The 15,195-nt window shown below is 49.3% G+C and overlaps 1 protein-coding gene across 5 annotated transcripts in view; it reads left to right on the forward strand.

The window, feature by feature from the left end:
• The first annotated feature begins 826 nt into the window (after positions 1 to 826).
• Positions 827 to 15,195, forward strand: part of LOC121150501 (solute carrier family 22 member 4) — a 39,215-nt gene continuing 24,846 nt past the window's right edge. Inside the window, exons 1-2 of one of the 5 annotated variants that reach the window (XM_040971454.1) lie at positions 827 to 840; positions 1,073 to 1,075. In XM_040971454.1, coding sequence (XP_040827388.1) covers positions 1,073 to 1,075 — 3 coding nt within the window. In that variant the 5' untranslated portion in view covers positions 827 to 840. Of the gene's footprint in view, positions 841 to 1,072; positions 1,076 to 2,699; positions 3,213 to 15,195 lie in introns of those variants that run through there. The other 4 variants (XM_040971437.1, XM_040971434.1, XM_040971444.1 and 1 more) reach the window with 4 other exon arrangements.

A 15,195-nucleotide genomic window follows, 5' to 3' on the forward strand; every position in this document is an offset into this window, starting at 1 on the left:
GAGGAAGCACCCGGGAGCCATCACAGGTCCTGTGTTCTGGCTGGAGCAAGGGTAACCTGTGGGAGAACTGATTAACCTTGGGGCATTCTCTTATGACTCAGTGACAGGATCTGAGCAAGGATGAATGAAGCCTTCTTTGCTTCTGAGATAACTCTTTGAAACGTGGCATACGGAAATGGAGGTGAAGAGGCCATGTCTTTCTTGGAAGAATCTAGAAGGACAGAGGCTCAAGGACATAAGATGATTGGGTTGTGGTTACCAGTTATCACAGACAACCAGAAAATACAAGCTCAAGGGAAGTCCAGAGCACGGCCCCTTCACCGTGGCAGCACAACAGGGCTCCCGTGTCAACAGGCGTGGGAGGATTCCAGAACAGCAAAGGTCAGAGTGTGAATTCCACAGATTGGACATATCACCACACAGAACAAAGATGGGAGAGCCTTTGGATCCACATTGTGATTGTGGCGATGGCTAATGGGACACTCCTGATGTCTGCAGGAGCTAAGTAAGTCAGTGGGCGTTACTGTGATGCTAGAACAGCCGCACTGCCAAAATCAGAATCTAGAGTGCAGAAGGCAGAGGACAGCTGCTACGGTGGAAATGATTGTTTCCTCAGGGATGTCTCAGCTCTTGGCCCGTTCTCGGAGCCTGGTGATTTCAAGGAAGGCAAACTCTCTGAAACCAACTCCCAGTGCTGCCAGAGGTGTATGTGAAAATTATTTCCCCACTAGGGCTGGGTTTTTTTGGATGGAGAAAGGAAAAGAACCAGATGTGCCAGGGGCTGTTGGGCATGGAGTACAAACTGGGATCAATGCCGACAAATGGCAAGCACCATGCTGAGTCCCCGGCGAAGTCAAGGGCTTTTACAAGCCAGGTGACATGTGGGGTTCTTGTGCAAACCGGCCCAGTGAGCCTGAAGATCCACAATGGAAGGCTTACCTGGTCCCTAAGCGAGTAACTGCAGTCGACCCACTCAGCAGCTGGCAGTCCAAGCAAGAGTTGGTATGGTAGGAAAGGCCAAATGGAGAAGGTTCTGGTACTTAGTCTACCTTTCTGACCAGTAGAAGCACAGATGGTCACAACATCAAAGACCTGCTTCTTGATAGCTCGAGAAAGGAGTGAGGGATGGTTCAGTGGGCCCCTGCACCTGCATGAGAGACCTGGAAGAAACACTTGGTTCCCAGGTTCAGATTGGCTCAGTTCTGGCCTTTGTGGCTCTCTGGGGAGTGAACCAGTGGATGTTTGCCTTTCCTTCTCTCTATGACTGTGCCATTCAAGTAATAAAAAAAAAATTAAATTTACAATTTATGCAAAAATTATTGATGAACACAATATGAAACAGGACCAAAGCTGGTATTTGTTCCTGTAGCCTCAAACTCTAGTTGGAGCCCCTGGTTTAGCATGGTTACTAATCAAGGAGTAGCTCAATTCTCCAGTCTTACACTGATTTTGCCTAGTTTCCTGTTCTCTATTTAAAATAACCCACCTCACACATGCGCTGGTCTCAAGCTTAACTTTATTATTCGGGGTGGAGGCAGAGGGATAAAATGCAAGCTCAGTCAGCGATGGTAAGATGTTCAAATAGAGTACTTGCGGACGTAAAGATAATTTGTTAATAATAAAGATAATTTCGTCGGATTAATAGGCATAAAGCAAAGCGTTCTGGAACATCAGGACAAGGTGGTCTCGCTTTAGGTGAAGAATCTAAGGCTCCAAGGCTGTGGGAAGCCAAATTAATTAAGAGCCGCGGTCAGACTGGAAGGCTCAGCAGGAAAGCACAGACGCCCCTCTGCGTTTTCATCCGGGAAGCTCTCTCTAGTGAAGAGCTCCAAAGTGGTGTCGGGGCCACCTGCCGCGGGCCCCAGGCAAGCTTGGGTCTGGGACACGGAGGGGGAGGTTTCAGGGGAGGGGGAGAAGTGGGCTGAGGTCTCTGCCAGATCCTAGCTTCAAGTGGGGCGTTCTCCTCCTCCCTCTGTTCCTGCACTGGGGGCAGGCCTTTTTGTCAACCGAGAACTGCCGGTCCAAGACAACTTGGCGGCCTGCCCGGATCTAACGCCCCGGGGGCCGTGCGGAGAGGAGCCGGGGCTTCGCACTCAGAAGTCTGGTGTGGCGGCAGCAGCTCTCCCCAACACCCCGCGGTCTTGCAGGAGGCCAGGCTTGATGTGCAAGGTTTCCCTCAGGGCGAGCAGGCAGCCCCTGTCAGAGGCCCCAGGCGCCTCAGACGCAGCGTGACTTTGCTCATTTCTGCCAGGCTCGGGGCCCGCGTCCTCTTTCCAAGGTGAGGCTCAGGCTGTCCCGAGGCCTCCCGGGTCGGTGAGTTAGCTAGCGCCTCGTAGGGTTGAGGCTGCCCGCAGCGAGGAGTTTCCTGGGCGCCCGGGGACTCCACCGCGGCCCACCGTGCCCTCGGTGCTCCAACTCGGGGGCCGGCACGTCGCAGAATCCGCGGCCCCTGGGCTGGGGCCTCTCCGAGACGGCGCTCGTCCGCCCCTGCTCCTCCCCTGCGCCCGCCCTCCCACGTGGGCCTGGGCCCGGCCGAGTCGCCTCTGCGGGGCTCGCCGGGGACGAGCGGGCGTCGGAAGCCGAGTGGCCCCTTCGGCGGAGCGGGGCTCGGGGCCGGAGCTGCGAGCCCGACCGCGCCCCGCCGCCGGCCCGGGGGTGTGGCCCGCGCGCCCTCTGGAGCATTCTCCGCGTCACTCACTTTGCCGAAGCCGACAAGTCCCCTCACATGCTCCGTCTCCCGGGAACGTTCTGACCTCAGGAGACGCCTTGCGGCCCCGACACCCCTGCCCCAGGACGCTGTGTCACCCACGACGGGAAGCATGCGGGACTACGAGGAGGTGACCGCCTTCCTGGGCGAGTGGGGGCCCTTCCAGCGCCTCATCTTTTTCCTGCTCAGCGCCAGCATCATCCCCAACGGCTTCAACGGGATGTCAGTGGTGTTCTTGGCGGGGACCCCGGAGCACCACTGCCGGGTGCCCGACTCGGCGAACCTGAGCAGCGCGTGGCGCAACCACAGCGTCCCGCTGCTGCTGCAGAACGGCCGCGAGGTGCCCCACAGCTGTCGCCGCTACCGGCTCGCCGCCATTGCCAACTTCTCGGCGCTGGGGCTGGAGCCTGGGCGCGACGTGGACCTGGAGCAGCTGGAGCAGGAGGGCTGCCTGGATGGCTGGGAGTACAGCCAGGACGTGTACCTGTCCACCATCGTGACCGAGGTGAGTACCACGTCCCGCCCCGGGGGTCTGAGGCGCAGAGACATCCCCCGCCTCACCGTCCCCGTCCCCAGGCTGGTATCATAGGATTCTACAGGTGCACAGGTTCCCAGAGATCTCGTGGCAGGGCCTGGAGTCAGCAGAGCGCCCTCCTCCTCACCCCTGCCTGGTGTGAGACTGGATTGTACTTCTGGGGACAGCGAGCAGGACACCCTCCCACGAGTCTCATTCTCACCCCTCCCATCGTTTCTGTCCAGTAGAAGCGATGGAGAGAACGTGGTCGCCAACTGTTCTTTTCCTTTCTGAGTTTCACAACAGATGGAGGTATTTCCTAAGAGCCTATGGTGCTGTGCTGGCCACAGGCTGCCTAAGATTCACAACCTGAGTCACCTTCCTTCCCCGGACTGGGAGGAGGGGTGTGGGGAACTCTACTGTACCCAGGTGCCCAGAGATGGGAGCTAGACTTTCTCCAAAAGCCACCGGGGGGGGGGGGGGGGGCGGAGAAGGGCTCCTGGTTGCATGGGGAGAACTGGAGGAGGCTCTGAACACTCCACTAACTGGGGGACAGGGGCTCCCCACTGTGCAGCCAGCCCCTTGGCATCCTGGCAGTTTCCTGAGTTGCCAGAGTCAGAATTCCTCCTGACACCTGGTGAGGGCCAGGAGCACGCTGGCTGTGTTCCAGAGAGGACTACTTCAACCCTGGGGAGAGCGATGGGATGCTGGCCACTGACTGCAAATCCTGGTACGTGTCCTGTATGACCCAGGATGTATAAACCACCTCTCTGTGGAATAGCAAGATGAGGAAACACTCCACCAAGGGATGTCAACGTGTAAGCTAGGTTTGGAAATAGGCATTAAATCCATCCAGGCACAGAGCAACGTGAGGTCCAGAATGGAACTGCCCCAGGTTAGGGTGGTTGGAGCCAGGGGGTACCAGCTAGGACCCTTCCAGCGGCTGGCTCCCAGTGGGCCATGCAGTTACAGTGAGGTGATGAGGACAGTGAGACCTGATTTGTGCCTTTCAAAGGAGTGTACTGTAGCTGCTGTGACAAGAAACAAGAACAGGGAGGCCGCTTGGGAGTGCCTTCTGCCAGAGCATGGTGGCAGCTAGCGGGGGCAGCTATGGGATCTCCAGGACCTCTAGAAAAGCAGGCTGAGCCCATGGGCCACCTTGGATATCCCCCGTGATAGCACCTGCCTTCTTTGGTGACCGTGTCTCTCTGGTTTTGATTTCCTAAGTGGGGGCTCTGGGTGCTCGTCCACTCGTGCAGCCCTGGAGGTCAGAAGCTCATCCCATCCACTCCCGCAGCATCTGCTGGGGAGGCAGGGCGCAGTGGCCACAGCCCTCCCTGTCAGCAGGGCTGACCTGCCTGTTTGCCACTTCCTTGCTGGTTTGGTGGATCTAAGGGTGTAAGAATAGGGATCTACTAGTCCTGAGTCCTTAGCTTGTAGCTTAGCTTTGGTTACCTGCTGTGATCTGTTCACATACACAGGCACCAGGATTAGGTTTCTTCAGTAGCCTTTCCCGTTCTTGCTTCCTTTATTGGGGATGGGCGGCAACAGCAGAATAAAATGCTCAGTTGGGCACTGGTAGCTGGGGAGGAGGAGTGAGGGAAGCAAGCCTGAGGGGAAGTGTGCAAGAGTTCTGGCGTCAGGCTGGCTGGAGTGCCAGTCTCACAGCACTGCCAAGCGCCTGGCTAACTTCGGGCAGTTTACCTTGGGTAGTGCTTGTTTCTGTACGTGTGAAGTGTGGCTCTAAGGTGCTTACCAAAAGTAACCATTAAGAAAATGCAAATCAAAGTCACAGTGAGATACTGCCTAGAGGCCACAGGAGGGCTAATACCAACAGCAGAAGAAAGAAAGGGAGGCAGGGGGAAAAGCAAGGCAGGGGGCGATGGTGGGAGTTGGTGAGGAAGTGGGGGCATTGGAGCCCTTGTCCGTTGCAGGTGGGGTGTCACATGATCGCAGCACTGTAGAAGCCAATTCAGCTGTCCCTCAAAACACCACACTTCTAAAGGTTTGTGGAAAATTCATATTATGAAAACACTGCATGGATTTCAAAACATTTTTTTGTGCCAAAACAGACTTATCTTTCACATCCACTTTTCCATGAGCCTTTTGAAATGCTCTCATATTTATAAGATAATTGAAAACAGATTCTCAAAGAAATATTTGTATCCTCATGAGTCATACTAAACAAGACATAAAAACAATGCTAACAGTGTTTGAATAGATTTTAAAAAAATGTGCTCTCAGGACTGGCGCCATGGCATAGCACGCTAAGCCTCAGCCCACGGTGCCAGCATTCCATATGGGCACCAATTTGTGACCTGGCTGCTTCTCTTTCAGTCCAGCTCTCTACTAGTGACCTGGGGAAGCAGTGGAGGCTGGTGCAAGGCCTTGGGCCCTGCACTCATGTGGGAGACCCGGAGGAAGCTCCAGGCTTTCAGATAAGCCCAACTCCCACCATTGCAACCATTTGGGAAGTAATCCAGTGGATGGAAGATCTTTCTTTATCTGTCTTTCCTTCTCTTGGTAACTCTGCCTTTCACAAATAGATATTAATGAATCTTTTTAAAAGGAAAAAAAAATGTTATGATTGAGGTTTGCAAAGGCAAGAAGAGCTGATACAGGCTACAATGTGTATGAACTTGAAACCATAATGCTTAGTGAGCTCAGCCAGGCACTGAAAGACAAATACTGTGTGATTTCATGATGTAGACAGTGAAGGGGGGTCCCACTCACAGGAGCTGACAGAGGCTGGGGAAGCGCCAGGACGGAAGGGTATTGTCTAGCAGATCCTGTGTTTTAGTTTTGTAAGACACAGAGAATGTTAGAGATGGCACAATGTGAACTCTATGAGCAGATAACATGGTAAATTTCCGGTTGCATGCATTTTATCACACTCTTTAAAATAAAGGATAATAAGTTGCCCATCTCATCTGAATTGGAGGGGGGCAGAATGGAGAGACTCGAAGAGTCTGTGCCCCAGGCTATATCCCTTGATGGCATACACAAAGTCAGGCACCAGCAAATGAACTGCTGGCTTTGGCCCCAAGCTTGTCTGTTCTGCCCATCAAACACCATTAGGTAGCCTTAACTCACTTGGCTCAAGGGAGCGGGAAACTGAGAAAGACATCTCTGAGCTGGTCACTACTCCTCCTGGACGCTAGATGCCCTGTCGGCTATGTGTGCTAAGCTGTGTGTTGGTGGCCACCAGTGGTGTGGGTTGGGTGTACCTGGTACCTTGTTTAGTTTTGTAGCTGACTGCATCCTCTAGAAGACCCAGAGTGGAGCTGCTGGTGGCTACCGACTCAAGTGTGAGAGGACCCAGGCATGGGCTCCTGGACACACTGGCTGAGCTACCTCTCTGGGACCTGGGTCAGAGTGTGAACAGCAGCCCCACTGGTTCTCCACCCACAGCCCAGAAGGGAGACCTGGGCAGAGAGGAACAAGGAGATCCAATCTCTTGTTAACAGAGAGCTTCAAGACGGCACTGGGGGTAGCAAGAAATAGTGAGATCGACTAAGCCTGTCATGTCTCTGGCACCTGTGTGGGACTTGCTACAGGAACCCAGAAGGATGTCCTTGCTCTAGCTAGGCAGCTCTAATAGAGGGGAACAGCTTGAGTGGCAAGCAGGTGGGTGGCGTTTCCTATTCCTCCAGTGTGCATACCGCCCCAACACTGCCGGCTGGCATGGAAACTGGCACGTTGGCTGTCATGACAACATTAATATTAACCGAATTGCCTCACCAGATCCACACTTAGATGTGCCCTTTGGCAGGCACCAAAATCAGGCTTCAGAAAGCATATTTGGCAGAAATACAATTGGAGGAGACTAGGGGCTGTCCCCAGTCCTGGTCCCAGAGTGCTTCCCTCTGATTATCAGAGGCCTTGCCCCACACTGTTTGTTGCTTCTCTACAATGTTTCTCTAACAACCAACACTAGGACCTCAGAATGTGGCTTTCTTTGCTCAGAGGTTGCTTTATTTGCACCTCCTGCCAACTTTCTGGATAAACAGACTGCCCATCCCTCCTGGTGAACAGCAGAATATTCAGACTCCCGGGTAGAGTTTGAGCAATAAAAAGGGAGGGGGTGGAGCATGGCAAGCTGCTCAAGAGGAGCTGCAGGTGCATCAACCCCCCTACCCCACCCCATCTTGTGACAAGCTACATCTGATTTATGTTTAAGGCTCAGGCAGCTGTCCTCTAAAGTCCTGGTGTGGTTTGGTTTTATTTCGTTTTACTGATGTTGTTCATTTTAATTTTGTTTGAGAGGCTGACAAAGATAGCTCCCCTCCTCTGGTTCACTCCTCAAAGATGCTTGACAAAAACTATGAGGCCAGAACTTGATCCAGGACTCCTTTGTGGGTGCTAGGAACTCAGTCACTTGAGCCATCGGCACTGCCTTCTAGAGCATGCAACAACAGTGAGCTAGAGTCAGAGTTGGTGTCAGGATATCCACAACTATTATTTTTCTTCTATTATTTATTTGAAAGACAGTTACAGCCAAAGAGAGAAATCTTCCACCTGCTGGGTCACTCCCCAAATAGGTACAATGGTTGGGACTGGGCTAGCCAGGAACTTAGTCTGAGTATCCCAAGTGGGTAGCAGGGAGAGTCCAAAGCACCTGTGGGTTCTGATACTTTCCCTACAGGAATTGATCACGGATCCCCTGGAAAGCTCTTGCAAACATTGGACACCACTGATGAGGACAGCTAATCTATCAGAAAAGAAAAACATACAGAGAGGTAGCTAAGTCCAGCCCTTCCAGAGTCAGAACAAACCACAAGGGCTTGCCTCAGAAGCAACTGCAAGGGATTTTGCCTTCACCTGGGGCAGAATGTGGGACAACTCATGAACCAGGAAATTGCCCAAAAGAGCAAACCAATCATGCAGCAAAGAGTAGGGGCTTAACAGCTGGATGTGATGCTAGCAGAAGCTGACAGCCTAATGGAAAAACAGGGGGATAGAGAATGCTCATGTTACCTCAGATGCCCCCTTTTAAACAAAGATTACAAGACATGCACAGAGACAAGAAATTATGATTCACCCATAGTGGTTAGGAGAGGGAGGTAGCAAGCAACAGAAAGTGCTTGACTTATGGAGACTAAAAAAAAAAAAAAAAAAAAATTACATGCAAGTTTCAAAGAGCTAAAGAAAGTCACACTTAAAGGCAAGACACAGTATGATGAAAAAATGTCATCAAACACCAACCAAGAGACACAAACCATATTAAAATGTCTGAACAGAAACCGTGGAGTAAAAACTTGCACCAACTACAATTAAAAATTTACTAGAGGGTTTTAATAGAAGATATGAACAGGCAGAAGAAAGAATCAGCAAATTTGATGAAGAGGATTAGAAATAGTGCATTCCAAAGAGAAAAAAAAAAAGAATGGGGAATAATTAACAGGGCCTCAGAGAAGCATGGTATGCCCTCAGGAGCATCAGCATATGCATAAGGGGAACACAAGAGAAAAATACTGAAGAAATGATGGTTGGCAGTTTCCCAAATTTGATGAAAAACATTAATCTACACCTCCAAGTAGGATAATCACAGAGAGATCCCTACCCCATTCCATCACAGTGAAACTGTTCAAAGTCAAAGCAGCACAAAAATGACCTGTCACCTGCAAGGGAAGTCAGATAAAATTAACATTTGAGGACATAGTACAGTAACTGAAAAGTGGAAACAATCCAGGGTTTGCCAATTGATGGATATACCCAGACTGTGGAATACTATTCAGCCACAAAAATGAGTGAAGTTTTGGCAGCTGCTACAACAGCATGCCTTTATCAGCACAGCGCTGAGGGAAAGAAGCCAGGCACAAAAGATTACATGAATGATTCATTTCACATGAAATATCCAGAATAGGAACATTCATGGAGACAGAAAGTGGGCTTGTGGCGACCAGGGCCCGAGGGAAGAAGAGAGTGGAGAGTGACTGCTATGAGTGGGAGACTTCTTTCTGCGGTGATAAATTAGGACTAATGATTGCAAAAACTCTGTGAATAATAATAACAAATATTGAATTTGACACTTTACAAGTGAATTTTATAGTGGATAACTTTTAGCTCAGTAAAGCTGCTATAAACAAAAGGAACCAGAGCTTTTTGGTTTTGTTTTATGTTGCTTTTACAGATGGTTCAGCAATTGCCAATTTTAAGCTAAAAAAGGAAATGGGGTGGATATAAATTGCTAACTAATTCTTACTTCTTACTTCCCTCCTAGAAGGAAGAATAACTAGGTTGTTGCTAATTTCTCATTCATAGTCATTTCTAGGATTAAGGTCTATTTGTAAAGGGATTTTTTACCTTATAAGAGAGGTCTTCCTTTGCAGTAATCTAGTGGAAGGAACTTGTTTCTAAGAATCTCTTTCATCTGGTCAGGTTTAAGTGTAACTTGCTTTGCTTATTAATCCAGGCTATGCTGTCATGATTTTAGGACAAAGGCATGATGAGGCCAAACAGAAAGAGAACCACCATTTAATGAGGTCTATGCTTTCAGTCTCAATACTGTCACCTCGTTTACAATGAAGACACAGGTGGGGAGAGGTGAATGAAGGGCCCCAAGTCATACAGAGAGAAGTGACAGAGCCTGAGGAAGCAGTGCTGCCTTCCGGAGGTTCTCTGCAGGTTGTGGGGGTTCACTTACTATTGTCCTTCATGGCTGTGGGAGAGGCTCAAACTGCCATCCTCTACTAATCAGGTCACAAGTAGAGAGCTAGAAGAGAAGTGGAGCAGCTGGGACATGAACCAGTGTCCATATGGGATCCCAGCACATGCAAGGTGAGGATTTAGCCACTGGGCCATCATGCCAGGCCCATTTTTTCACACTTTAAAACTCTGTCCCAATGGAGGATGATGGGGATGGTGGGAAAAGAGGCAAGCTACTTCCTTTCTTCTCCAGTCAAAGACCAAAAGCAGAGTGGCCCAGAACAGATCTGCCCTGTGCAGGATCCCTGGTTCATGCATGCACATGTGCATACCTGATGTGTCCTGTAAAGTATGCTTGACCTTGAGCTTGGTGAGGTGGGGACTGTGTCCTTGTGTGCTCAATGTCCATTGAATAAATGACTAAGCAATCCCTTTGGCAATTCCAGTAGAAACTAGGCTGGTCATGGCCTTGCTGACAGCTTTTAAGTCCTCCTTTGTAAAATGACCATGAGAAGGATACAGGTGTCACATGGCAAGCTTGAGGTCCCCTGGGATAATACAAGACATCCAGTAAGCACTCAGTACACTTGACAGTTCTCTAATTGTTACTTTTAGGAAGGGGCTGAAGCCTCTCCTTGATGCCAGGAGTCATTTCTCAACCATCCTATGATACTCTGTCCTGAATCTGTGTTTTCTGAAGCAAAGCTGAAAGCTCAGCTACACAGGTCTCATTGTCTCTATTGTGAGAACCTTGAGCTGAGCCCCTGGGGGCAGGGTGAGCACTGTAACCCTGGAAGGGCATCCCCAGTGCTCGCTGCCGTGCCCCATTCTCTGCCCAGAGGAGGCAGGCAGGCTGCTTTGGAAATGCTAGTGCTCTGCTATGATGTGGTCAGTTCCTCACCAGGACATTGACCATTATTAGCCACTGAGCTGGTCGTGTGCAGGTGGTTATATGTTGCACATGTGGGCACATGTGTGCCAGAACCCCTGTGGGGACAATTCTGTCCCCATCAAAGAAGACAATCCCTCAGCACCGCTACAGGGAGTAGACCCAGTCACTCTTAATCATAGGGTATTCTCTAAGCTCTGGCTACTCGGGCCTCCAAGACACACCCTTCAAGCTCTAAAGTGTTATGACATGGGACAGGCAAGGTCTGGCTTCTCAGATAACAGTCCTTTGGGCCAGAGGCTGATTTACTGGACTCCAGGAGCCCCAAATAAAACTTTGTCAGCCTCCTAAGCCGTGTTGTCAGGCCCTTACAACTCTCCCCAAAAAGGCCTTGGACATAGTAACCAAAGCAGAGCGCAGCCCCAGAGCTAACCATAGGCAGCCATGAACTCTGGCTGCCCTCCCTGCTGGTTGTAAGCACAATCTCCCACGACAGCCCCTGCCTAGGTCCTCCTCTGAGCTGTGTGACGCTGGCAGGGCACTTAGCCTCTCTTCAGGGAGGAACGTGGAACCTTGCATCACAGCTGCACAGCCACCAGAAGGAAGACCACTGAGGAGCTGGCCCTCATCTTCCCAGCATGCTAACTCAGGACTCTGCCATCTTCATGGGCCTGTACCCAGTGCACACACACAGAGCCTCAAGCTCAGGGCTCAGTGTCCTTTGACTCATGTCTTGAAATTTTGGCTAATTTTTTAACAAGGGTTCCTGCCTTTTCAGGGTGCACTGAACCTACAAATTGGGCAGCCATTCATGCCTACTCTCCATCCCGGGCCACTTTAGCTCACATGGTGCCTGGGCTCATATCTGGCAGCCTTCTGCCTTCCTTTCCGTCTCATAATCCTCTGTATCATATCCTAAGGCAAAATCCAGCAGAAAAACCTTGCAGAAAACCTCAAAGGGAAGCACATTACAAAAGGGTATGTCAAAAAGTGGGTGAAAAAAAGCAAGTGAAAGATATGCTTATTTTGGTACCAAAAACAGTTGGGCTCCATGCATAGTTTTCATAATGCATATTCTTTTGTGCATTTTCGGAAGGCTCTCCCCCCTATTTGGAGGATTTGGAGGAGTTTTTCCACTCAACTGCAGATGGAATGGTGAAGTTGGTAACGGGTATGTTAGCTCTTCCACAGAGTTTGAGATTTGCTTGGTTCTGTCCCAAATCAAGGCTGTGGTGGAGGCCTTCTACCCCTGGCCATGGGGTCACATTCCTTGTAGCAGTGCGGGGTATCTTACTTACAAAACTCATTTTGTCCTCCCTTTGGAGCGCATGTCCTGAGTAGGACTAGGGAAGAAGGTTGTGTTCTGAGACCCATGTTGGATCTAGCATGACAATTTGCTTACTGTGATTTCCATCTCAGGGTCTTGATTGTGACCCTCTGCAAAATGGGTCACATTCCTCATCATGAGGCATTGGGGCTTCAATCTTCCTCTCCATTGTGTCATCAGGGACAGATCCCAAGTTCTTTTCTAAAGCTTGAGCTCATTATTTTCTCTGGTAGATGCCAATAATTCATGCACATGTCTTGTCTACCATTTTTTAAAATAAAAATATTTATGTGTTGAAAGAGCTATACAGAGAGGGATAGAAGAAAGTTATTCCATCTGCTAGTTAATTCCCCAAGTGGCTGTGATGGCAGGAGGTGGGCCAGATCAAAGCCAGGAGCTTAAAAATTCATCCTGGTCTCTCACATGTGTGCAGGACCCAAAGTACTTGGGATATCACCTGCTGCTTTCCCAAGTGCGATGGCAGGGAGCTAGATTGGAAATAGAGTAGCTGAGTCTCAAACCAGCATTCCTATGGGATGCTGGCATTGCAGGTGTTTTTCTTTGAAAGGTGGATTTATAGAAAGAGGGAGAGTCAGAAAGACAAGTCTTTCAGCTGTTGGTTCACTCCCCAAATGCCTGCAATGGCCACATCTGAGTTGATCCAAAACCAGGAACTTCTTCCACATCTCCTGTGTGGGTCCAGGGGCCCAAGGACTTGGGCCATCCTCTGCTACCTTCCCGGGCCATAAGCAGAGAGCTAGATTGGAAGTGGGGCAGCTGGAACTAGAACCAGTGCCCATATGGGATGTTGGTGCTGCAAGGTAGAGGATTAGCCTGTTGAGCGACTGTGTCAGCCCCTGAATGTGGTATCTTAATTTACTCTGCCGTTGTACCGGCCCCCGCCTGCCACTTTTGACCTGTGGGCTGACAATGTGTATTTGATCTCATTCAGCGACCCCAGTTATCTCAGTTCATTTCCTGTCACTGTAACAGAGTCCTCAAGATTGGTAATATATATATATATATATATATAAAATTATTTATATATTATATATATATTATATAATATATATATTATTATAATTATATAATTATATATAATTGGTAATATTATATATTATATATATTATATATAATATATAATATATAATTATAATATAATAATATTATATATATAATATATATATATTATATATATCTATATATATCTCTCTGGCTCTCTTCCTCTCTCTCTATATATAATATATATATATATCTATACATACTATATATAAATATATATTATTTATTTATAATAAAAATAAATAAATCTGTAAATGGGTTTAACCATTGTGTGTGTGTTTTAAAAAAGATTTTTTTTTTAATTGCAAAGTTAGATATACAGAGAGGAAGAGAGACAGAGAGGAAGATCTTCCGTCCGATGATTCACTCCCCAAGGGGCCACAAAAGCCGCTGAGTTGAGCCGAGCTGAAGCCAGGAGCCAGGACCCTCTTCCAGGTCTTCCACATGGGTGCAGGGTCCCAAAGCTTTGTGCTGTCCTTGACTGCTTTCCCAGGCCACCAGCAGGGAGCTGGATGGGAAGTGGAGCAGCTGGGATTAGAACTGGCACCTATATGGGGTCCTGGCACATTTAAGGTGAGGACTTTAACAGCTAGGTGACCATTCCAGGCCCAAGATGGTAATTTTTAAAGAATAAAGGTTTGTTTAGTTCATAGTTTTAAGGGCAGAAAAGTTCCAGATGGGACAGCTGGTTCCTGAGAGAGCCTTGTTGCTATTAACAGTGTCCCAAGGCCACACAGGCCCTCCCATCGTGAGACCAAACTTGCCAACTAGAGTTGTCTTCCTCCAGTTTAGGGAGCCGCAGCTCCACTGGAAGTAAGGCTCTACTTATGGCCCCATTTTTAGTCCAATCACTGCCCTGGTCCACTATGCAAATGTCATCACTGGATTAAGTTGTTACGTTTGTCCTACTGTATAATGAGGATTTAATTTCAATGAGAGTGCTGGTGGGGACAAACCGCTGCAGCAACTGTGTCTCCAGCATCGACTTATTTTCGTCCTGGGATTGTCCTGGAGTGAGGTAGGGAGGGGCAGGCATGTCCCTCCATGTTTTTCCCTCTGCAGAATTGTGCTTGGGTGGCCACCTGCAGCCTGCACTGCTTGCACAGTGGCTTTTGTCCCAGGATACTTCATAGAGTGGTCTCTTTGGGGAAGTGTGTAGGGGAGGCTCACAGACTTCAGGATTCAGAAAAGTTGCTAATCCACCAAGAGCTCATTCGCTGGGAGACTGATCTTTCTGAGAGCTGACAACTCCCCCACCTCCCTGCCCCTGGGCAGGACAGCATGGGCTCAGGGCCACCCTGGCTTGGGTTATGCAACCCCTCCTCTCTTTCCCTCACATATGTCCTGATCCCCTGGGTTTAGCTGGGGACAGCAACTGCTGCTGAAAGTCTTGTTGGATGGGTGCACCAGCAGGGACTTGTTTAAGAAGACAGCAGCCCACAGGCCCTGGGTCATGGGAGGGACCCACAGCTTGGAAATGAGGGTGGAGGCATGGAAGGGGAGAGGAGCGCCCTGGCAGGCCCCTAGGCTGGTGTGTGTGTGTGTGTGTGTGTGTGTGTGTGTGTGTGTGTGTGTACCAGCGAGCATGGATTTTTCCAGAACAGTCTACTCAGAAAACAAAATCCCATGGCCCCAGGGAATGATGTGGGCAAATAAATATATATATTTTTTAAACTGAGGCTTTACCCTCCCACAGAGATAGAAGTACTAAGTGGAGGCCGGACTCCTAAGTGAACAGGAACATACTTTATTTAACAATGAAGGAATAAGTACCCAATCACATATGAGTGTGGGCTGCCTCTGCCCAAAGAAATTACCCAACAGCAGCCAACAGCAGCCAAAGGCCAGTAAGGGAAAAACACTGAAAACGGTAGTTGAAATTTGGAAGCTCCGTCCGAGATGGCTCCATGGCGGGAAAAGTAGTGGCGATGGCCCTCTTTTTTTTTTTTTTTTTAAGATTTATTTTTATTATGTTTTTATTGGGAAGGCGGATATACAGAGAGGAGAGACAGAGAGGAAGATCTTCCGTCCGATGATTCACTCCCCAA

Source organism: Ochotona curzoniae, unplaced genomic scaffold (assembly GCF_017591425.1).
Source record: "Ochotona curzoniae isolate NIBS_2020 unplaced genomic scaffold, NIBS_Ocur_1.0 contig_1, whole genome shotgun sequence".
NCBI lineage: Eukaryota > Metazoa > Chordata > Mammalia > Lagomorpha > Ochotonidae > Ochotona > Ochotona curzoniae.